The sequence below is a fragment of the Myotis davidii genome, unplaced genomic scaffold (assembly GCF_000327345.1).
Source record: "Myotis davidii unplaced genomic scaffold, ASM32734v1 scaffold217, whole genome shotgun sequence".
Classification (NCBI taxonomy): Eukaryota; Metazoa; Chordata; class Mammalia; order Chiroptera; family Vespertilionidae; genus Myotis; species Myotis davidii.
This window is the reverse complement of record NW_006290034.1, coordinates 1,852,499-1,874,567: the sequence shown is the minus strand read 5'-3', so window position 1 is coordinate 1,874,567 and position 22,069 is coordinate 1,852,499. Positions and strand designations below refer to the sequence as shown.

General features: G+C 51.2%; 2 protein-coding genes across 2 annotated transcripts in view; one reads left to right on the top strand and one right to left on the bottom strand.

Moving 5' to 3' along the window:
- SASS6 (SAS-6 centriolar assembly protein) overlaps positions 1-3,130 on the top strand; it is a 17,982-nt gene extending 14,852 nt beyond the window's left edge. Inside the window, exons 14-16 of the mRNA XM_015563511.1 lie at positions 596-693; positions 2,310-2,404; positions 2,495-3,130. Of these exons, the coding sequence (XP_015418997.1) occupies positions 596-693; positions 2,310-2,404; positions 2,495-2,601 (300 nt within the window). The 3' untranslated portion in view covers positions 2,602-3,130. The remainder of the gene's footprint in view (positions 1-595; positions 694-2,309; positions 2,405-2,494) is intronic.
- Positions 3,131-4,869: 1,739 nt separating this feature from the next.
- The window catches only part of MFSD14A (major facilitator superfamily domain containing 14A), a 21,010-nt gene continuing 3,810 nt past the window's right edge, over positions 4,870-22,069 (bottom strand). Inside the window, exons 3-13 of the mRNA XM_006763108.2 lie at positions 17,723-17,958; positions 15,790-15,852; positions 14,869-14,996; positions 13,306-13,420; positions 12,515-12,733; positions 12,200-12,313; positions 11,510-11,581; positions 8,559-8,671; positions 7,350-7,447; positions 6,817-6,980; positions 4,870-6,149 (exon numbers count right to left, since the gene is read on the bottom strand). Coding sequence (XP_006763171.1) covers positions 5,943-6,149; positions 6,817-6,980; positions 7,350-7,447; positions 8,559-8,671; positions 11,510-11,581; positions 12,200-12,313; positions 12,515-12,733; positions 13,306-13,420; positions 14,869-14,996; positions 15,790-15,852; positions 17,723-17,958 — 1,529 coding nt within the window. The 3' untranslated portion in view covers positions 4,870-5,942. The remainder of the gene's footprint in view (positions 6,150-6,816; positions 6,981-7,349; positions 7,448-8,558; positions 8,672-11,509; positions 11,582-12,199; positions 12,314-12,514; positions 12,734-13,305; positions 13,421-14,868; positions 14,997-15,789; positions 15,853-17,722; positions 17,959-22,069) is intronic.

The following is a 22,069-nucleotide window of genomic DNA, read 5'->3' as shown; positions in this document are numbered from 1 at the left end:
AGGGAAAACCGGTATCTTGAGACTGTGGAACCTTGATAGCCAAGGACAGCAGCGTTTACCTTCCTATCCTGTTACACGAGCCTCTGTGCCGGCTTTATCAGGAGTTTTTACCACAAGTAGACAGCTTTCATGTGCCTTTTCTTCTTTGATCTATTGGTGGGGATTCGTGTTTGTGGGTTTCCTGACGTAGATACATGTACACATCCCTGGTGTGAGACCCACTCAGTCACAGTCGCTATGTCTTTAAATAGGCTTCCATACCTCATGCTGCTGCTTGGTTTGGACTTGTACATGGATTGTTGGAAAATTCGATTCCTCGCCCTTGTTTATTAAATAACTCTGTGCACACACTTGTCTAAATGTGTTCGTGCTTTGTCTCCGCCGCTCATCTTGCTTGTGTGATAGGAACTGCTGGGGCAAGGAGAAATCTCCTCAGATTAAATCTCCTCCACGAAATGTGTTTGTGTTATGAGCTGTAGTGCGCCTGGACCTCTGCGCTCTCGATTATCAGGGGAAAAAGTAAGCACCTCGCTCCGTCTAGACTTGTCTCCGTTCTCACCAGTTTCGTTACATGAGGTGTTTTCTCGCTTCACAGGTTCAGTTTAACTTGCAGTTAACAAAACCAAATCCGTCACTAGGGGACGTTCAGTCAGGAACAACTCTTAGTGTGCCTGGCTCCGCTGATAAGGAAAAGTAAGTACTCCTTGACATAACGCGGGATGTTCGCCCTTTTGAAAGTCACCTGAAAGCATTTCATCGGGGCCTGAAAAGCCAGGGCACCTGCTACTTATCTCGAGATTTTAAGTTGATGTCCATGGAACTTAAATTTAGTCACTCTTGGCTATAAGAAAGGGGTTTTTCATATATTTTTGAAACTGTAGGATGCAGTTAGATATATAGTAAAATTTTATTTTCTAAAAGATTTTCCTAGGTAACTGAAGGTCCCTTTTCAAATATTCGCGGGCAGGTAGCTAGAAATCTTACTATTTCCTGATAGTAACCTGAGGAAGCAGCTCGTTAACTTGCTGGGACCCTTCGGCAAGTGAGCGTACAGGCTGATGAGATTGTCCCAGCGAACATGCATACGTATGTCAGCTTTCCTGTCCGCGTGCCCCGCTGGCCTGCCCAGCGCCTTCCTGTCCCTTGGATCTCAGATGGGTTCACCTGCCGTCCGTTGAATCAGCGAGTTGTGGCCGAATTAAACAGCCGAGATGTGCAGACTGGTCTTCGTGTTCATAACATTGGTTTCTTGTCAGCCTGCTTCCTTGTTACAATGTGATGGCGTTCAGGGCCACCTGCTGGCACTGGTGGGCATGAGCGGTCACCTCGGGTATTTACTATGAGACTAGCAGAGGCTGCTTCCCCAGCTCCCGGCCGTTGTCCTTGGCTGCTCTAAAGCTGCCACCCGACGATATGACAGCAGTCAGCGCTGGGAGCCTCTTGCTTTTCCACTCTGGATGTTTACATCCTTACTCAGGTCACACGCCAAACCAGCTTACTTGCACAATGTGTGATGATCATATTTGCAGAACAAAAATCAAGAAATCGTGTTCATAAAAGTAGGACTGGTCAGCTATTTTCTGTTGAAATTTGTTAGGTTTTGTTATCAGCTAGTAAGAAGTGGCAGTGGGGATCAAAGATTCAAGAAGAAAAAACATTAAAATGGAAAAAATACCTATTCATCTTTCCTGAAAACTGGGAAAAGTCCTTCCTCTAATTTTAAGGTTATAAGGTCATCGTTTAGCAAGAGCTTTTCCTTTCCTATTGCAAGGATGCTACGAGAGAAGCTGCTAACGGGGCAGGTTGGGAAGAAGGGATGCAGTGGCAGAAGGAGAAAAGACAAGGGCGGACATGGCTTTCTTTTTGAAATATCACGTTTGCAGAACCCCTGTTGTGACTGTGTAGAGATATCTAATAATGACCCCTCTGAAGCACAGACTTTAAAGAGCTTTTGGTTAAAGAAAGAAGAAAGCGTTCATTTAAACAGACGAGGTAGGAAAGTCTCAATAGCATGGTGTCCTCAGGGCATGCCCGGAGGTGTGTATAGTCCTCAGAGAGCTGTTTCCCCCACATCCCCAGCCCAGCTCTGCCGGTTTAGTTTCAGGTGTTCTAATCCACTCTGCTGGGAAGAAGGGCAACGCAGCTTGTGGGCACATAAGTTATTTGCTTAAGAAAACAGTGAATAAAGTGATTTATTTTGAACAAAACTATAAACATATATATAGTATATAGATTAGATGAATAATCACAATTAACTACTAAAGAGAAAAATAAGAGTTTAAGTAAATAAGTACTATTTTCCTCCTAAGTGGTGAAAATGTAGGGCTGGAGCCCAAGTATCTGAAGAAAAGGGAGGACAGCATTCCTTTGCGGGGGCTCAGCCAGAATCTCTTCAGCACGGCAGGTGAGGCCTCTGCGTCCCGTCCCCTGCGGTGGGAGGGAAGGGGCCCGAGGCTGAAGGGAGGCCAAGTCACCTTCTCTTCCTCATTTGCAGACCATCAGAAAGATGGCCCGTTAGGAGCGCTGCAGACATCCTGCAAACCCGCCTCGGTCCCTTCCTCCTCCTCTGCGTACTTCCCCGGGCAGCTGCCGCACAGCTAACAGTGCCCTCTGCCCGCATGAGCTGTCACCGCCTGGTGGAGGAACCGTGCGGCAGGGGACACCCCACACGCACGCAGGAGCAGTGGCAGAGCTGCCTGGTGGGCAGCAGGCTGTGCGCGTCTCGGGTGCTGCTGTTGTTGCTGTCCCTGCCGGCAGGCGGGCGGCTCAGAGGAGCCGATTGGACTTGGGGACTTGGGGAAGGGAGGCTCTCGGAGTCGGTGCCAGGCTTTGGTGTGTGAACACGGTGCTTTACAGGACAGCAGTGGGTTGTCTGAGCAGCTCTTACACGTGCCAAGGCAAGGGTTGGTCGTGATAAGGGACGTTCTAATCACAGTGACTGCCTGGTAACGTCACACTTGTCCAACGGAATGGGAGCCAGAGGATGCTCGTAATTCGTTTTATTTTCATTGGTAAAAAGTTTTAAATTTGCCACCTAAGAATTATGAGGGAAGATGTTTATCTCCTAAGGTGTCTATATTATCGACGATAATGTAAAGGGAAAAAGTCATAAATCAATCCTTTATAGCAAGTATTTTCCTTGAAACCTTTCAGTTAGCTATTGAATAACTTGGACATGTATTTACGTGACCAGATTAGGTATCAACTGCTTGAGTCATTTGAGCTGCAGTTTACAGGATTTTATTGCTTCCTGAAAGTTTATGCTCATCCAAATTTTCTTTCATTTGGAGTTTTATTAGTGTTTTATGCAGTTAAATTTGTATTAGTGGCGTTTTGTTTTGAAAATTAGTACTATACAAAAGAGCATCATGAATATTCATTGTACTTGCTTTTTAATTTCAAAACGGGTTTAATTGTGTGCGTAATAAAGTAGGCAACTTTCTTTTGGTTTAAGTTTCAAATATGAGTAGTTTCTTGAGAAAACTTCTGCCCTCTGCCCGCATGAGCTGTCACCGCCTGGTGGAGGAACCGTGCGGCAGGGGACACCTCACACGCACGCAGGAGCACCCAGGCGGTGACAGCTCATGCGGGCAGAGGGCACTTGATTTAAAAAAATTCACCCAGCATCTTAGAGCCCATTTTTCTTACTGACAATCATCCAATCAAGAGTATCATTCTCTTAAGAAACGTGTCAGTTTTTATTTGTAAATATTGCTAATGTTCATTTAATCTTTCAAAAATTATTTTCAAGGACCATGTTATACAGATAAGGAAAGAGACATTTCAAGATACTGACATATCAACAGTTCCAGGGTAAGACAAAGAATCTATACTAATTTTTTAATGAAGCCATACTGAATCTGATACTTTGCAACTGCTAACAATTACAAGGTATCCTGAACTAGGGAACTCCCCTAAAACATTTAGTAACCGTTACTGGGCGATGAGTTCTCATATGTAGTTGTTTCCTCATTTACATACCCTACATGCGTAAGAACACTTGGTTACAGCACCTTGAAAGTGCTTACGGAGTGTGGGAAGAAGCCTCCTGGCCATGTTGATCTGCTCTTGTGAACATTGTGTAAACATATATGGACAGGCTGTGGATGGGATGACATACAGGTAGCTTTTTTAAAATTTTTATATAAATTAGAATTTCCAAAAGATCGATCACTTTGATGTGCCAAAGATTTTATATTAGATATACTTGTACTGACTTTTGAGTGTGCTAATTCTTTGCTCTACCTCTTAAACTTTTATTTGAAATTGTTTTGCAGTGTGAAGTATACATGTTAATAATCAGAATGTTGAATTTAATGTATTTCTGTGAACTGTGTGAACTTGGTTAGTAAGAATATTTGGGAGTAGGACATGTAAAAAGTATACGACCCTGGCTGGTTTGGCTCAGCAGCTAGAGCTTCAGACTACGGATCGAAGGGTCCCGGGTTTGATTCTGGTCAAGGGCACATACCTCGGTTTTAAGTTCCTCCCTGGCCAGGCCCTGGTCGGAGCACATGCAGGAGGCACATGTGTCAATGTGTCTCTCTCATATCAATGTTTTTCTCTCTCTCTTCTGCCGTCTTTCTTCCATTCTCCCTAAAAATCAATGGGAAAATATCCTCAGGTGAGGATTAAAAAAACAAAAGTATATGAAAACTGGAAAAGGACTGATATACAACATCTCTGCTTAGAAACTTGCTTTCACTTATGGATTAAATTTTCACTGTTTGTCTTCCTGCAAGAGTATTTTATAGTGAAGGGAAAAAAATGGATTCAGAGAGAAGGCATAAAGCTGTGATTTGTTACTGAGAAATGATTATGGTGACAAAGCCAAACTGGCCCTAGAGGGAATCACAGATCAAGACTTTCTTTTAAAAATCATTAAAATATTTAATTTTATTAACAGAGTATTTACATTTTTTAAGACCTTATTTAACCATAAGTGAATGTTCCAAGTTTAAAAAGCATTAAGCAATAATCACACACAAGATGAAAACCCTGTAAACTATACAATACTTTATGTACAATTTTTACAAAGTAACACTTTTTTTAAATAATATAACTGGACACAAAAATATACACTTTAGAGAAATTCACATCAGGAATCGTATAAAGCTCTCTCTAGGGTCCTGAAAATGTAGGACACACATTAGCTCTGTAAGTAAGTGTTACTGTGACAGTCCTGAAAGGCCACTATATATATGTATTTACATTAGACATCACGTGGACGTTTTCAAGGCTACCAGCTTGACTATAGGTTTCGGTTATGTGTTCAAGTGTTGAGGTTATGATTTTGCGAACATGAAAGGGTAGTGGTGTAGGAGCTGGGGAACAACTGAGCCAACATGTAGGTTACAGGCTCCCAACACTCAACTGAATGAAACATGGCTGACATTTTATTTTAAAAACAGTAGTGAAGAATGTTTAAAATGACTACAAACAGGCTTGAAACATGATTCAGGTTTAGTATAATTCTCTCGAGTTTCTCTCCTGCAGACCATTCCCTTACCATTTCTTTAGTGCATCTGCATTTAAGGCTTTGAATCGTTTGACCCAGGTTTCACAAGGTTAAAGCGAGCAGGCCCACAGCCACGCCTGTGCTCCATCCGCTGTGATTTGGATAAGCCTAAAGCCCAATACCTGGGGTTGGTAGCAGAGACGCTACTAGTATCTAAGAAGTCACAGATAGAGCTTTAATGAAAGGACATATATAATAAACAGCTTGGTGGCAAGGAAGTGGTGCAGTTAAACAAAAGGTTTCTTTTCAAAAGAAATTGTAACATCTTTGGAAAACTGTCCAGTTCTTTCTTTAGTTCCCCGGAGTCCATGCAGATCCGTTCCTTAAGACACCCTTAGAGTGTGGCGGTGACGTGGAATGTACATCAGCACGCAGGCGCGGTCAGCCTGGTGCAGCTGGAGAGGCTCCCGGGCCGCGGCCGCGCTCACACGTTCGTGTCCTGGAGTAAGGGTTCTTTGGCTTCTCCTGGCGCCTGTGCGCTGTGAGGGTGGCTGTGGCCGCCACAGTGCTTCCTCCAGCTGCTGGACCGCAGGCTGAGGTTGGTGTGCTCCGGGATAAACAAGGCCACCAGCAGCGCCAGCAGCACCGAGCAGGCTCCAAAGAGGAAGGGCGGGCCGGGGATGATGGAGTTCTAGGGGAGAGAGAGTCAGTGAGCGTTTCTGCACAAACATCATCGTCCATAAGAGATTGCTTATCTTGTTGTCATTATCGATCGCTATGATTATAAGCCATCGTTGCTCTCTTTCAGCATTAAAGCCACAATGAGGAAAAGCATTCCCTTTCAGGAGGAAGGAGGTGCTCTCAGCCTCAAGAGGGCCTGGGGATAAGACCCCAGAAAGCAGCCTCTGCAGAAACAGTGTCACTGGCGGCACAGGATCTGCACACCCCAGGAAATTCACCTAACGCTTGTTCAGGAGAAACCAGGACAAACCTCACAAGGAAAGCCAGCAGCTCCAGCAGACCTGGTTCCAGCCAGCACTCGCACTGCAGGCCCACACATCGCCCACAAACCACCGGCTGACTCACTGAAACCAGCCTGAGCTGGTTACAAGGTTAGTGAGCAAGGAAACTGCTGAGTGGTCTGTACTGTTTGCCGTTAATATTACAGCTGTGACGAGGAGGCCTAGCAAACGACGCCCCTGCCTTTTCCACAGGAGGCTGCTCCGGGCCCCGCAGCACGACCAAACCAGCACGCTGAAACCGTTAACTCTCGGAGGAAAAAGTACGCACCGCCCATCAGGCCTTGGTTTTTAAGTGCTAGTCAGCCTAAAGGAGCGAGAATGTCGCACAGTTTTTACCTGTTCAAAGTGGTGCTGTGGGCTGGTGTTTGTCCCCAAGTCCGTTCCTGTCATTGGCAGCTCTTTCAGTTCCACGTGGAATATGTAGAAAATGAACCCGTAGAGAGCTGGTCCCAGACCGTTACACAGCCCCCGAATTCCTGTTATCATCCCTTGAACAACACCTGAATGGTTGGGACAGAGCATCACTTAGTGCAGCTCGGGTCCTGGCGACCCTGGAACCTGCACCAAACATGGGAAGCCAGAGCCCAAGTGGCCACTGCCTCTCTTGTAAGATCCCTTTTTTTATGACTAGTTGCCATTTCAAATAATTATTGGCATTTTAGGAATTAAGTGTTCCCACCACAAAGCTAAGACGATATACATGTCTGCACTGAGCCCGGGAGACTTGCACGGGAGCGCCCCCAGGGGTCTGTCTAGTACACCCGCGTAGACATAAGGGGTCAGCATGAGGCCAAGGCTCTGTGTCCCCCAGGAGAGGACAGGGTTGGAACATCTGTGCCCACACAGCTGCCACGAACCCAGCAACTCACCCTGTTGGTCGGCATCAGCAGTTCGGGACACGAGCGCGCTGACGGCAGGAAAGGTGATACTGGACATGGCGGCCACGGCCCCTGCAGCCCACATCATCCTGTGGGCAGAGTGGCAGAGCTAAGACCCCTGCTCCCCCTGCCCGTCTCGGTGGGCACCGTGTGAGCGCTGCTGGGAAGCCACGTCACTAGACCCTGGGAAGGTCCTCCCTCCCCCCAACTGTGGAGAATAATGTATAAAACAAACAGGAAACGTTTCCAAACACGTGAGGTCAGTAACTTCCTCCAGGTTCCCACCGACTTCTGATTCAGTGGAGGCATCACTGGTTTGATCACAACTTTGGATGCTCCTGGTTTGATGTTTGAAATAAATGTTTTATAAACTGTGAACAACTCCTAAAAGCTGGACTAGAAAAACAGATGCCACCAGAACAGACCGTTCAGCTTGTGCAACATTAGTCCAAACTGGAGTTCAGTCCTGACGCCAGAGGACAGGGGGACGCCCATCCCTCCCTGATGCAGGGAGCCAGCCTGGCAGGAAGGGAGACGCGTCCAGCAGGAGGCTGGACCGAACCACTGGGCTTGCCTCCCAGACCCCTGCTGCTGTCAGTATAGCCGCTGGGGCCACTTAACTCTTTCCGAGGAGGAAGCTGACTTTCAGGCCCAGTTGCTATGGGATTATGTGCTTTTTCTGAAAGACAAACTGATGGAGGCAATAAATGCTCATTAGAGAGTCAAAGGCTCCATAACCTCGTGCAAAACCCAGCCTGTGAGTCAGCTATGAACTGTCCCTCTGTCCCCAGGCCATCCTAGGACATTCACACACAGGAGAGATGTGTATTTTACCGTTTGAGGGGAAAAAGCACAGTAAGACTGACGTCTAAACCTCCATTGAGACACAAATAAAGAACTACAAACAATTGAGTTATATCTCAAAACAAGGCTAACACCAACAGTTTAAGGCAGTGGTTCTCAACCTTGGCTGCACATTAGAATCATCTGGGAATCTTTTTTTAAAATCCTGATTTCTGGGCCTCAGCTTCCGGAAATTCTGTTTGTTACTAATGTTGTGGCCTCACCCCATAATAAAGGAACAGAATTTCCGGAGGCTGAGGCCCAGAAATCAGGATTTTAAAAAGATTCCCAGATGATTTTAATGTGCAGCCAAGGTGAGAACCGCTGGCTTAAAGGAATTAAAATAAGTACACCTACCAAGGTTCTGAACCGAAGCCATACCACGCCAGCTGTAAGATCTGAAATCCCAGGCCCAACAAAATGGTGTTCTTATTTCCAATGGATCTCATGAGTAAACTCAAGACTATGGTCTGAAAAAAAGAAAGACCAAACAGTTTGTCAGAACAGTCACTTTAAAATATGGGGTGACGCCTACCGCTGGGAGCAGGTGGGCTCCTTTCCTAGCTGGGGCTTTCCGCACAGCTGCCCTAAATCGAGCCCCTTCCCCACCCCCGTGGCAGGCCAAGCTGGGACTTGGGGAACGGGACAGGGAGCTTCCTGAGCAGTTCTGAGGTCGAGGTGGTAGGTCAGAGGGTTCCAACCAGGACCTGGGGACCCCTCTGATGTGACAGCTTTACTCTGCAATGCTTATTCCCCAAATAAAGGAAACCTCAACAGTACAGCTATCCACGCGCCTTCGCCTGCACTCACCGCTGCTGGCACCAGGGCCCAGCACACGGCCCCTGGGAAACAGCTGCCCCCCGTCTTGGCCAAGTCACCTCACTGAGACCCCGTCTCCTACAAAGTGTCCCTTCCGTTTGGCAGTGACAGCACCTACTTCACACTTGGTCATGTTCACATCCGTGCTTAGCACTGTGCCCGGCATAGGGACACAAGCACTGAACGAACACTGCTATAGGCGGAGGGGTTTTCCTGCTGCTCGTTCTCTTTCAAAGGTAACACGTTTGGCAGTGACCTGGGGACGGCGGAGGTATTCCTGCTCTTCTAGTGAAGGTGCTGCATCTACCACACAAGACGGTGAGTAAGTCCGCCAAGAGCAGGAAGCAATTCAGAAAATAACTACTTGATGACTGGTGACACTCTAACCTCCCAATCATCAAGGCTCACATTCTGTAAGACAGCCATTGAAGAGTTTCATCAGATTTCAGCACCAGCAAAGGGTTCCTGAAGGATTAGGACCCATCACTGTCTTCTCAGACGTCCCCTCCCACAGGCCAGCAGGAGACTGCGCTCCCAAGGCACGACTCGGACTACATTCCTCACCCACAGCCGCGAAGGAAGCCCCGCGGGAAGCAGGGCGCAGAGCAGCCTCCCGCACACAGACACAGCCGGGGGCTCCTCCCAGCACGGGTTCTGCCTCGTCTGTGTGCCCCAGCACCAGCTCTTAATACTGTTTATGAAAATGTGTGATTTTAAACGTCACAATCTTCTCAATGGAACAAATTGCTTAGTATATACAGTGTACAACACAACAAGAAACAAGGTCATATCCTGTCATTCACTAACTCCTTTTGGAGACAGACTGATTCATGACGTAACCAAGATGACAACAGATTAACATTAACAGTTAACCAACATCAGCTTGTGGTCAGTCACGCACGTATCTGCCAGGGCCCGACGATACCCCACTGGACTCTGGGTCAGAGGGCAGTGCCCATGCAGCCAGTGAACAGGGCAAAGTGCTGGTCAGCAGAAGATGCTGACCTGGGGGAGAAGCGGACACAGCACCTGTTTCACAAGGCACCTCCAGGCTCCGGTTTTTGAAGGGAGGGAGGGAGGAAGGGCCTGGGCCGCAGGGCACTCAACGTGGAGCACTGAGGCGGCGAGCCTGTGGCCAGCGGCGAGCAAGGCTCAGAGCATCTGCCCAGCACCTACCAGAACCAATGACAGGCCCTGCATACCCACAGTTTCATATTAACCTCCTTCCGCCCCCCAGTGCTGACAAGCTTGTTGCTAATTCTTCAAACTTGTGAAGCGCTTTGGGGAACCCACGCCCTAAGTTGGCATCTGCTGGGCTGCGGGCATGGTGACGGCGAGGGAGGGCCCAAGGCAAGTGGGAGACACCCTGCCTCACAGCCTCAGTGAATGCTGCCCGGCTTCGCCATCCAAACCCTAAACACGTCCTCACCATCTCAGCTCGGCGGCCTCTGAGAGAGAGCACTGCGTTGGGAGCAGCTGGGCTGAATCCCAGGAGGCAAGGGGGGCCGGACATGCCCAGCTCCATTCTGACCACGTGCCCTGTCCCTGTCCTTGGGCTCCACTGATCACCCACACCGCAGGACCTCAGAGGCCGCGAGCGAGTGAGTGTCCACACGCAGCACTTCCCAGCCCAGGGCTGCCAGGCGGCACCGAGTCACAAACAGCACTCACAGTCACGTGTGGGCACTGGGGGCCGTGGAGGAGGCACATTACGGGATTTAAAGTTTATCACTAGACCTGCTCCCACGCACAGATGATAGCTGCAGGGGGCGCCCCGCTAAGGGATGAAGACTGCCGAGCCCGATGGCACGACCCTCCTTCCTCTGAGCAGGCCTGGGACCTGGCAGCCTGGACCAAGTGGGAAGCGTGTGCGATCGCCGGCAGGGCCAGAAAAAGCCAAGTCCCTTGGCCGGGTGCGGGCGGGGCTTCCAGACAGGAGACACCGAGTGGGAAAAGGTCCTGGTCACTGGACTAGAACTTACTGTGGAACAGAGAGAGCTTGCTGGCCAGGAAACAGATCTAAGAAAATCCAAATTCTTCCTCAAACCGCCAGTTACATCGGGTCCCAAGACACCATTGCAAGCCACTCCTCTGCCAAGGCCCCCGAAGGCCTCCCATTTCTCGAGTCAGGCGCCGGCAGGACCGGTCCCTCCACCTCTTAACTTCCTGTCCCGACTCTCCTGTCCCCTCCCCCGAGCCATGCTGCCTGTTGCTCCCCACACACCAGGTCTGGCCTCTCCTCATCCAGGTGTACACCCTGCTTATTGGTGCAAATCAATACACTATCGCTCTTATACATCATACGTTGGTATGTGTCAGTCAGTCCCCCAAATCTTGTCCATATTAGCTGCCTGACAAACTGAAATTTCTGAGCCTGTAGCCCACGGAGCCCGACAGGGCAACTCCACCGGGTCCCCATCCCGGTGCAGCCGGACGGCAGCCAGGCCCCCCCTCCATGACGTCACTCGCGGTGCCTGACGGAGACTCACCTGTGCAATGATGGAGAGGATGCCGAGGACTGCGATAAAGGCCGCCACACTTTCTGGTGAGAACTTCATTATCTGGAAGGTTCCAGAAAAAGTTACATCAACAGGAAAGCACAGCAAACACCAGACTAATGCCACAGCTTGCACAGCAACATTAAATGAGCCAGGAAAAAATCAAACTACTCATTTGTAACCAAAGTATTCTGAGGAAAAACCTGGCTTTCCCGGAGAATCAAGATTTACGGTAAGTGTTCACATGCTAAACATATACCCACTAAACACAAGGTCAGCAAATCTAAACGTTTAGAGGAACGAAACGAGACAGCCATCAGCGCACAGAATCCACTTGACAAATAAGTAGCAGGCTCTGTGCTCTTCTCGGGGTGCATCGCTGCCCCGAGACCAGGGCCGGGAGGAGACTGGCGCTCCTGGGCAGCTGCTCTGCCGACGGGCGCCACACAGTCTCCGAGCGGCCGGGGATCCCCCCTCACTTGCGTGGGAGCAAAGTCAAGCTTGAGCCACCGGGACAGCAAGGCTCTCTGCCTAAGGAACAGCAGCCCACGCGGCAGTGACGCGGTGAGCCGGTGCGTCCCACACGGCCTTCGTGTCTCAAGTCTCCGCCAGCCCAGCTCCCTCCGATGGAGATTTCTCTCTGCCAGCCCAGCCCCAAGCGAGGAAGTGGGCAGCGCTCACCTGCCTGAGGTACAGGAAGAAGCTGGAGTACTGGCCCGCCTCCGGGAGGTAGGAGAGGAACACGGTGATGCAGATGAGCAGCACGATGGAGTCCTGGCCCACCTTCTTCAGGGACTAAACGGGACCACGGAGGGAGCATTCCCGTCAGCGGCGAGCTGCCGCAGGCCGCGTGGACACCCCTTTCTAGTTCCTTTCATCCTCCCAAAACATCTCTAGAGGATCTCAACATTTCCCCCAGAAACACCCGCAGCCTGGGTTATGCTGCCCGGACTCACGCACGCACCCTGCCCCAGAGAAGGGAAGGGGTGAACTTGCCGCGAAGGGGTCGGCCTGCTCCCAGGAGATGGGTGCCCCCCAGGACGCGGGCCGCATCTTCTCAGGCAGAGACTCGGGCACAGCCACCAGGATGAAGCAGATGTCCAGCAGCGCGATCGCCGTCGCCAGGACCACCACCAGGCTGTCCCCATACACCCGGCCCAGGTATGCGCCGATGGCAGGGCTGATCACCAAGCTCGCGGCGAACGTGGCGGAGACCTAGAGCCAGGCAAGGTCGGAGGTGAGAGGACTGACCCCCTTCCTCCCACAGCGGCTGCCACCCCTGCTGCCCCCCCGTCCCCCTCCCACACACACACACCTGTGCCTCACACACTCTTCCTCTGCAGGAAGGAAACCAGGCACCACCTGTGGGCCTAACCTAGGCCAACACGGCTCCTGCCTTTGAGAGCTGTGCGAAGGCCAGCGGATGCAAGGGGAAGGCACGGGCCACGTGGCACAGCAAGGCCTGCGGGCTCGGAGCGGGGCGTTCGCCCCTGATTTTAGGTCAGCCATGTCCCACTCCTGACCTAGTAAAGGAGTCCTTAGTTTTATATAATGTTCAAAAGAACTTCAATAACATAACAAGATTCTGTTATTTCAAATCTGACATGTGTGACCAAATCCATACGGAATGCAAGCATCCAAATGTACAAGGCTGTACGTGAAACCATGTGCAGTGTGGTCTGAAGGGACGAGCTCATCAGGAAATGGGTTGTGCACCGCCACGCCCTGCCCGTGTGAGATCACTAGACAAGCCAGGCCCCCGGGGCTGGCAGGAGAGCGGCCCGCACCTGTCCATAGGCCATGCTTCTTTCATGCTCTTGGGTTATGTCTGCCACGTATGCGAACACCACGGAGAACGTCACTGCAAACACCCCAGACACAGAGATGACGGCAAAGTACCACCTGGAGGGAGAGAAGGGGCAGGAGAGGTGAGGACCTACCCTCCCCGGGCAGCTCGGCCTCTGCAGGCCAGGAAAGCACAGGCCGGGCGGCCCTGGGGCAGCAACACACTCAACGCACGACCGTGCGGAACACTTACAAGTAGCCACTGTCTCCAGTCATTCCCTGACTAAACCGTTGGAGTTTTTAAGTGGCTTCGTTGTTTCTACTTAAACCAGCAACAAAGCTACTGAAATCCAACCACTACTGTCGCCCACAGCACTGACACAGAGACAAAACTCGGCCAATAACACAGGTCACTGCAGCTCCTGTGGCCTGTGTACAGAGCCTAGATGTTCTCCCGTAGCCTCCAGCTGTGAGTGCTGCAAAGCAGGCAGCTCCGTCTCAAAGAGGAGGCCCACGGAGCTTGGAAGTGAACTGGGAAGTGACTATAAAGAGCGAACAAGAGATGATAAAAAGCTGAGTCCAACACGTTCCAGCACCATGCCGAGGACAGCTGTTAACATCGCGTGTGAGCATGTGAACGTTAGCGAGCCGGGCAGTGGGGCCGTGCTGCTCCCTGCCTGCTCTAGCACTGTCCCCCACAGGCGGCCTCTGCTCATCCCCGCAGCCGCTTGTGACATTTCATGGGCCACTGGCGTTCGCAAGGGTCTGGTCCCTCCGATGCAGCACTAACGCCAACACTCACTGGACAAGGACATCAGCCAGAGCGCGAACGGATTTACCACTAAGCTGGGCTCTGGGCCTTGGGACAGCCATTCTCCGGGGCCTCCCCAGCGAAGATGCCGACTTTCACCAGGGGACAGTGAGCCTGGCCGTGACACCACGAGCAGCACGTGCCTGAACTCAGATGCCGCAGGGGGGTGGGGGTGGGGGGGAGAATCCCTGTGTCCTTCCAGAAGGTGTTGTGCTCGCCCTGCCACCTGGCTGCCTGGAGTGTGACACGAGCTGGAGCTCAGGCTGCCTCCTGGGCAGCGAGGTGGCAGCAGACGACGGCAGAGGGAGGTCTGCTTCCCTGGAACGGCCACGCCAGCTCGGCGGCCACCACGTCCAGGGTTCTCAAACATGGACAGGCATCGGTCTCCTCAACTTTAAGCTACTGGGGCTTTACTGCTATGTAACAAAGCGACTCCTAATTAATACAGAGAGTGATGGTGACCGGTGCTAACATTCCACATAACAGAAAGGGAAGCTGGCACCCTGACTAGTCCCTGAACTCCAGTGGCCGCTTCAGGTGTCTGCACGCTGCCTGTCGCCTCTCGTTCTGAGAACTTTGGGACCCATCACTCAGCTACTCGGCCTGCAAGGGCCTCTTCTCCGCACCGAAGACTCACGCACAAGCGCACAATGAATGCGACACTCAGACGGGACGGCCACAGAGTGAGAGTGACAGGGTCAGCAGGCAATGAGCAGAAGGGCCGTTTCGTTGCTGCAACCCGACGGGCACCTACCACGGGCTGATCTTCATTAAAGGGATCGGGGCGCAGGTGAAAAACACGGTCAGCAGCAAGAAGGACTTCCGGCCCCAGACGTCAGAAAGAGCACCAATGAGCGGGGCGCTGAGGAAGGACAGCAGACCCTGCGGCGGGAAGGGAAACAGTGGATCACGCACGTGATGAGCCCAAAGTGAATCTACGGGAGAGTCTTAAACCAGCTTATTTCCAAAACAAGTGCATCACCAAATTCTAGATGCACAACTCATTTCTTATTTGTATGTGATTTCAGAATGCCCCAGGACTGTCTAGAACAGCGGTCGCCAACCGGTGGCCTGAGGACCACTGGTGGTCCATGAGGTCCGGAAGGTTGGTGCCCGCTGGTCTAGAATTATCTGCAGGGTCTTGCATATGAAATATGCAATGCTCCGATGGCTTCGCAACCCCAGGAACACCACAGGAGCAGCTGGAGAAAGACTATCGTGTTAATTGTGTTTTTATGGTCACAGGCTGTTTACAGAATCTGGTCAAAGGAAATCTGGAGGAAAGAACATGCAGAATATGCCAGACCTGACCAGACTGACACCGTTCTGTATTTCTGCATTTCTAAAATAGCTCTTTTCTCTTCAGTTTATGTTCTTACCGGCAGTTTACAAAAGCATTCGGATCTTGGCGATAAAATGCCAACACCTACACCCCGGGGGGACCTGATGGGAAGGGGTTTATCAGGGTACAGAGTTGGCTACATTTGAGTCAAATTAGATTCAAAGCCCAGAAAGTTTGAACACTTAAACCCAAGACACACTCTAGCTGTAAAAATGGACACTTATTGGGTCAATTACCCAGCCTCACACACTGGCAGATCACATGGCATGCCAGCGCATTAGGTGGTGCGCGTGAGCACATGCATGCAGACTGTATACATACGACTGATCCTACCTTGACTCCTTGAATCAGGCCATTCATCAGAAACGTATGTTTAGGGAAGGTTTCATGTAACACCTAAAGAATCAAAAGAAAAACCTCAGGCTACATTTGTCTCAGTAAAACAGCTACGTTATGAACCATCCCGTCATCACACAGCCTCCCTTCATTTCCTGCAGCTCAGCTCTGCAGGATGCTGTGCACGTGAGGAAATGCTGCCACTGAGCACTGAGGGGCATCACCGTCCCAGGCCCTAACCAGGCACTTCAGACACCCTGTCCTTAAGAAGGACCCATGCGGACACGGAGACATGGTCAGACCTCTGCCCAAGGCTGCACGGGAAGTGGCACAACCAAAACTGAACCAGGAAGGAGGGTGTGCACGTCCGTGTGTGTAATCACCAGCCAGTCTGCTCCCATGTGTGAGCAACTGCTCTCCCTCCCTTACAGATAGGTGAGAGCGAAGACTGGGAACACCAGGGGCATGTGAATTGCAAAAAGTGGGTCTAGAAAGTTTCCATCAAGTGAGAGAAACCCCAACCCATGGAAATGTCCAACGAGCCGTTCAGTGCTCCCAGGTCCAGCGGGTGGAAACCACAGGCCTGGGTCCGCTCACGAGGGACAGGGCCTGGGAGCCCTGGCGTGACAGCAGCCGGAGGGAAGGTGCGAGAATGAAACTGGCGCCTGCACCAGGGCCTCCACGGCTTGGCAGCCCTGATCACTGGCACTGGGCTGTGTCACCGCCTCACAGACACACCGCGCTCCCACGGGCCCAGGCTCTCCCTGCCGCCCCATCCCTCAGGCCCAGAGGAGGGCAGTGGGCACAGGAAGGGCGGGACTCTCCTTGGGCAGAAAAACTGCTGCGAGTGCTTCCTGTCATCTTTCAGGGAGGCCTCCACCAGGGTCTGCACGCCTCCCAGTTCCTCTCCGCTGCCGTCAACGAGAGAATCCACCCAGTCGCTCAGACGGAAACTCGAGAACATCAGGAATGAGGTGTTTTAAGAACTTACAGATATTGAGAGTAAAGTCAATAGTCCTGAAATACCAAGTGCCCAGGACGGTCTGCAGCGAAGGACAGAAGCCATCCACCTGGACACGCCAGGCCCTGAGAGGAGCAGGGGGACCAGCACACACGGGCCTAGTGTTTCTAGGACCACAGGGCAGTCAGAGGGAAGCCACTCCTCAGCATTACAGACCCTCAGACCTACGGCCATTCTTCTCTTGATCTAATGTCATCAAACCAGCAACTGATGACTGAACACCTTCTTCCTGCCCCTCATCTACACTAACTCCCCCCCCTCCCTCCTCATCTACACTAACTCCCCCTCCTCCCTCCTCATCTACACTAACTCCTCCCTCCTGCCCCTCATCTACACTAACTCCCCCTCCCCCCTCCTCATCTACACTAACTCCCCCCTCCTCCTTTCTCATCTACACTAACTCCTCCCTCCTCCTTCCTGTCCTGTCTACACCAGGGAACACTAGCCAGCACCTGGCTTATTCACTCCGGCAGGGAGATCTTTTCCCAGGTCCCAGAGGTGGGAAAGTCTGGGTGAGATCAGCCCAGCCTGTCCTAAGCCTCCCTTTCTACACGGCCACCGCTGGGTCTTGGGCTGAAACCAAAGTCTGCATGTGGAAACGCAGCCACATGAATGAGTCCCAAAATAAGCCTGCGAGTGACGCAGGGCAGCCTCCTGTCCCTGAGCCTGTGGGTGTAAGACCTTGTGCACCCCGGCAGGCACGGTCCCTGCAGAATCCCCCGCCCCGCCCCCCCGACAGTGAGGGAGAGCGGGGCTGAGGAGGACAGCGAGGCAGTGGAAACCGCTCTGAAGGTGACGGTCTGAGGAGAAGTACACGGAAATGAAGAAGGGCCGTCTCACCCCCCACCCCCGCCCCCGGAACTGTAGAAAGAGGTTTTGAAGGAAGTGATAAGTGAAAAGATTACTTACCACCAACGTGGGTGCCGTCAGTAATCCCCAAGCAAAAAACTCCAAAAAGATGACGATGACGGCGTGGTACACACTGGGGGAGCCTATTCCTTGAGGCTGGAAAACAGGGGGCAGCCGATCAGCAGGGCCATACCGAGTCCCAGGAGCGGGCGCCCGGCGCTGCCTCCCGGGCACACCTGGCACTTCCTTTTGCTCAATTCTCCTTTTCAACAGCTCGCGCCTGGCCTCTAGCTCATCTTAGAGTCACTTTACCAATCCGCACGGGAAAGCGTGTGCCCTCTCCAGTGTGTCGGAGAGGCAGCCCCCGCTGTGCCGGCAAGCCCAGGAGACCACAGAGAGAGCCGGCCTCAGCGAGCTCGGATGGGCAAGTCCATTTTCGATGAAATGCAACGTCAGCCTCGGGCTTCGGCCTCTCACAGGCCGCTCCGCCGTCAGCACCCTGGTCAGACGCGAGGAGGACCGCAAGGCTGGGGGCTGCGGCGGAGCACAGGTCACCATGAGAGCCAGTAAGGACTGACTGCCTACATGCCAAGGAATCACGCACCTCCAGACGCAGGCAATCCGATTAGAAATGGGCAGAGGACACACAGGCCGAGATACGGGGAAAGACTTGAGGGGTGCCCATGGAAGCCACCCTGAGGTACCCCTCACACCTGGATGGCTGTCATCGAGACATCAACAAACCAGTGCTGGGGAGGATGTGGAGGAAAGGGAGCCTCCCACTGCCCTGTCCCTGGGAATGCAGATCGGGGTCAGCCACTGTGGAAACAGAAGGGAGGACCCTCGGAAAATGAGAAACAGAACTGCCTTATGAGCCAGCAAATCCACTTCTGGGTATTTACCCAAAGAAATCCAAAATGCTAATCCCAAAAGATATTATGCACCCTTTACCCCGATGTTCCTAACAGCATTACTTACAACAGCCAAGATACGGAAGCAACCTAAGTGTCCATCGACAGGCGAATGGATAAGGTAGATGTGACAGACACACACACACACACACACACACACACGTGTATGTACAGTGAAATATTATGCTGCCATGAAAAAAAATGAAATCTGGCCTAGCCGGTTTGGCTCAGTAGATAGAGCTCAGTCTGTGGACTGAAGGGTCCCAGGCACAAGGGCACATGCCCGGGTTGTGGTCTCGATCCCCGGTAGGGGCGTGCAGGAGGCAGGCAATCCATGATTCTCTCTCATCGTTGATGTTTCTATCCCTCTCCCTTCCTCTCTGAAATCAATAAAAATATATTTTAAAAAAAGAAAAAAGAATGAAATCTTGCCACTTGCAACATGGATGGGCCCCGAGGGTACTTTGCTAAGTGAAGTAAATCAGACAGACAAAGACAAACATCATGATTTAGCTTATTTGTGGAATCTATAGAACAAAATAAACAAAACAGAAATCAACTCACACACACACAGAGCAAACAGGTAGCTGCCGGACGGGAAGGGTGTGAGGGGGCTGGGTAAAAAAGTGAAAGGGATTAAGAAGTACAAACCGCAAGTTTTAAAAATAGTCATGGAGCCTGGCCAGCGTGGTTCAGTGGTTGATTGTCGACATATGAACCAGGTTCGATTCCTGGTCAGGGCACATGCCCGCGTTACAGCCTCAATCCCCAGTGTGGGGTGTGCAGGAGGCAGCCCATCTCTCATTACTGATGTTTCTCTCCCTCTCCCTCTCCCTTCCTTTCTGAAATAAAAATATAGTTAAAAAAATGATCATGGGAATGTAAAGTACAGCACAGGGAATACGGTCAGTAATACTGTACTAAGCATGTGTGGTGTCAGATGGGTGCTAGACTTATTGGGGTGAGCACTGTGTAAAGTATATGAATGTCTAATCCCTATGTTGTACACCTGACACTAATGTAATACTGAATGTCAACTGTAATTTAAAAAACACCGGAAGAAGGCACTTTTAAATTCATCTGTCCCAAATGGTCCACACTGAGTAAGAGATATATCAAAATATTACATACAGTTTTTAACGAAAAACTGTTATTTCTACACTAGGGGCCCAGTGCATGACATTCGGGGGTGGGGGGGCCCTCAGCCTGCCTGCGTCCTCTCACAGTCCGGGACCCCTCGGGAGATGTCCGCCTGCTGGTCGTGCCCTGGGCCTCTAGTACTGTGTTAAGGCCACGGCACCTTCACCAGTGGCATGGCACACAGCAGGTGGTGACATATGTGCTGAATTTAACCTGGGGAACTGTTCTGTAGTGAATTGTGTAGTTTTCCACTTAACAACTGTTCTTGCTTCCAGGAAGTATAAACCCTTCTGGGAATCTCCCTAGAAAAATATGTCAAAGCAAATGGTGCAAACAGGTTCAAGGTGAGCAGACCCAAGAAGGAACTCCTGACACGCAGGTGGGGAAAGTGGGTTTACAGGTGCAAGTGCGTGAAACACAGTTTATTCTTTTATTGTTATTTTTGTATTATTTGCCATACGAGCAACTGTAAACCCACTTTGCCCCACTGTGTAGAATCACACACCTTCATGTCACTTGCCTTCACTGTGTCTGACTCAGAGGGCAGCCTAATGGTTAGCTCCCCCACCCCCCACCCCACAGCCCCACTGACCCTCAGGAGCTGAGGATGAAGGGGGATCTTGGAAGGGCTCAGTTCCCCCAACTGTTACAAACTGTGACACATCCAGCTTTCTGACAAATCATTAACAGCGCACTGCACGGCCTGTGATGGATGTGAAGGTGACTGACCAGGCTAGAAAGATGCCCTTCGCAAAGGACAAAGCAAGGCACCCTGTTAAGGCTGCTGAGCCCCAAGCAGAACAACTGCGGGGAGAGGGCACCGGCCGGAGAGAGCTGCGCCCGGAGCTGCGCTGGGCCAGGTGCCCGCACTGGACTCTGAATACGTCCACCCAGCGGCGCAGCTTCCGCACGGGCAGAACTAACAACACCCAGTGCAGCCTTCCTCCCTTTCTGAGGACATGTTTGTAATGGTGGTCATCTGACCAATTACAAGGAGAGGCTGGAAATCAAAGGCCATTTGAAAACCATGTCTGTGACTTTATAAAAGGTTTACTTTTGTTATTTTTTTAAATCGATGTTTAGAGGGAGAGGAGGGGAAGGTACCACCACCAAGCGAGTGGAATACCCAGGGGCTGCCCCCAGTGCTCCCCACCAGGGGTGGATCCACCTGGGCACGTGCCCTGACCGTTCTGGGCACGGGATGATGTCCAACCGACTGAGCCACACCAGCCAGGGCAGAAGTTTTACTTGCAAAGTTCTGCTTGTTTTCATTAACAGCTAGAGTGGGTTAAAATATAAACCCTGCCAAAAAATTACCCTGACACTTACCGAGATGTAAATGTCTCCTGATTATATGTAGGAATAAGCAAAATATCAATAAAAACCGTCTAGAAATGCGCTGGCACACATTTTATCACAGTAGAGGTGTTTTTGCCACTTCAGACTCACATACTAGGCCCTGCAGGAATCAAAGCACAAACAAAGCCTCTATTCTAAAGGGCATCCAGGGCTCGAGGGAGGTACAACCAAGTGCGTCCAGATGACACACGATGCTCCCCCCGCTACCCCCCCATGTATCCTCCACCCTCCTGAAACACTGCTGGTGCGAAGGCTGGCTTGTCCAAAAGCAAGCTCTGAATTCACTACAACTCCGATCAGTAAGAAGATGAAAAATAACCTCGCATCTCACAGGATGAGCAATGGAAGCGTCTGTGAAGTGAGTCAAAACCGTAAAGAGGAAACAACACGGGCTTTACGAGAAAAGGAAAGCGTTTCTTCATCAGCGCCATCGGACCACTTGCTCTTACCCAACCCCACCCCACGCTGCCGCGAGGTGCAGGTTGCCTTAAAAATTTAATCCAGGGCCCGGGTTCTCCCAAGCATTTCTCTGCCCCGCAGCGATTACCAACCTGCTCAAGAATCAGGGCTGTCCACACCTGATCAAAGTGATGCTTTGATTAACCAAGAACAAGAAGTCTGAGGACTTGAGTTGCAAAGGTTTTTTTTCACCAAATGTCAAATCTATGACATCTAAGAAACCTGACAGTTACCTGAAAGTATATTCTGAAACTGTCCCATACGCCCCAAGCTTTCTGAATTTTAGCATCCTACTGGCCCTATTCTACAATGTCCAAAAAGAGAAAAAAGAAAAGGTATTTGTTTCAAATGAATTCAGCAAGCCCTCCGTGCGGCCCACGCACATGTAGCTCTGGCCTGGCCGCTGGTCGGGGTCCCGATGTGAAGAAATGCGGGGTAAGAGGAACCATTCCGCAGGCTTCCTGGGAGCGAGGCCGGCTGCACCTTCCCGTGCCGGCTCGGAGCGGGGTGCCGGCAGGACCGCCCAGTGTAGCAACGG